The 883-nt window shown below is 55.0% G+C and overlaps 1 protein-coding gene across 1 annotated transcript in view; it reads left to right on the forward strand.

Annotated features, from left to right (window-relative positions):
- Positions 1-5: 5 nt before the first annotated feature.
- CAV1 (caveolin 1) overlaps positions 6-883 on the forward strand; it is a gene marked incomplete at its 5' end in the record, with an annotated part of 45,441 nt that continues 44,563 nt past the window's right edge. Inside the window, one exon of the mRNA XM_025204159.1 lies at positions 6-50. Within this exon, the coding sequence (XP_025059944.1) occupies positions 6-50 (45 nt within the window). The remainder of the gene's footprint in view (positions 51-883) is intronic.

An 883-nucleotide genomic window follows, 5' to 3' on the forward strand; every position in this document is an offset into this window, starting at 1 on the left:
CTGCGGGGCCGGGCCGGGCCGGGCCGGGCCCTGTGTTGGACACAGATCAGGTGCGGGGCTGTCTCCCTGAGCCACTTTGCCTGTGAACTAGCTTCCTCCCCACCCGGCGTCCAAATGCAGACCGCGGGCAGGGCTGCCTTCTGGCTTTGTGTTCCTGTGCTCCAGTCCTGAAATGGTCAGGGAGCCAGAGCAGAGCAAACCACCGACTGTGCCTGTGTATGGGTCTCTGCTCAGACCTGGAACTCAAAGGCTGATGGGTTTGGCAGGCCTGAGTCCATGGGTGTGTGCTGGGCCCCTCTGGATCAGAGAGGTAGCAGAACGGATCGCCCTGTTAGCAGAGAGTTTTGATATCCCTCCCTCTGCAGAGGGATTTTATATTGCACATGCAAAGGCTGTGGACACTGTTGTCCAAATTTGTCAGCGGCTGGGCAGACGGCCACTCTCCAGGCATTGCTAGCGTGGTTTAGACCCAGCAAGGTCCAGCAGCATAGTGCTAAATCAGCATTTCTCAACCTGTGGGTTGTGACCCTAACGTGGGTCGCAAGAATATATGAAAGGGTCACGAAGAAACTTTAATAATTGATTCTCCTTTAAAGGACAAAAACATGGGAAACTGTGGCTTCTCCCTTGCAGGCTGCTTGCCACTGCACCCTCCTCACCCCCCTTGCCCCACACACTCACCCTTTGCCCCACACACTGCAGGCCTGGGGCGGGGGGCAGTGGGTCAGGACTGGCCATCGATGTTTACAAATGGGTCCTGGTACAAAAAAGGTTGAGAACTGCTGTGCTAGAAGACCCTGTCTGTAGGTCAGGAGATAAAGTCTACCTTTCCAGGTCTGTGGATACAAAAGAAGGGACTTTCAGAAAGGGTTTCCGTTCTTTC

Source organism: Alligator sinensis, unplaced genomic scaffold, assembly GCF_000455745.1.
Source record: "Alligator sinensis unplaced genomic scaffold, ASM45574v1 scaffold65_2, whole genome shotgun sequence".
NCBI classification, from domain to species: domain Eukaryota; kingdom Metazoa; phylum Chordata; order Crocodylia; family Alligatoridae; genus Alligator; species Alligator sinensis.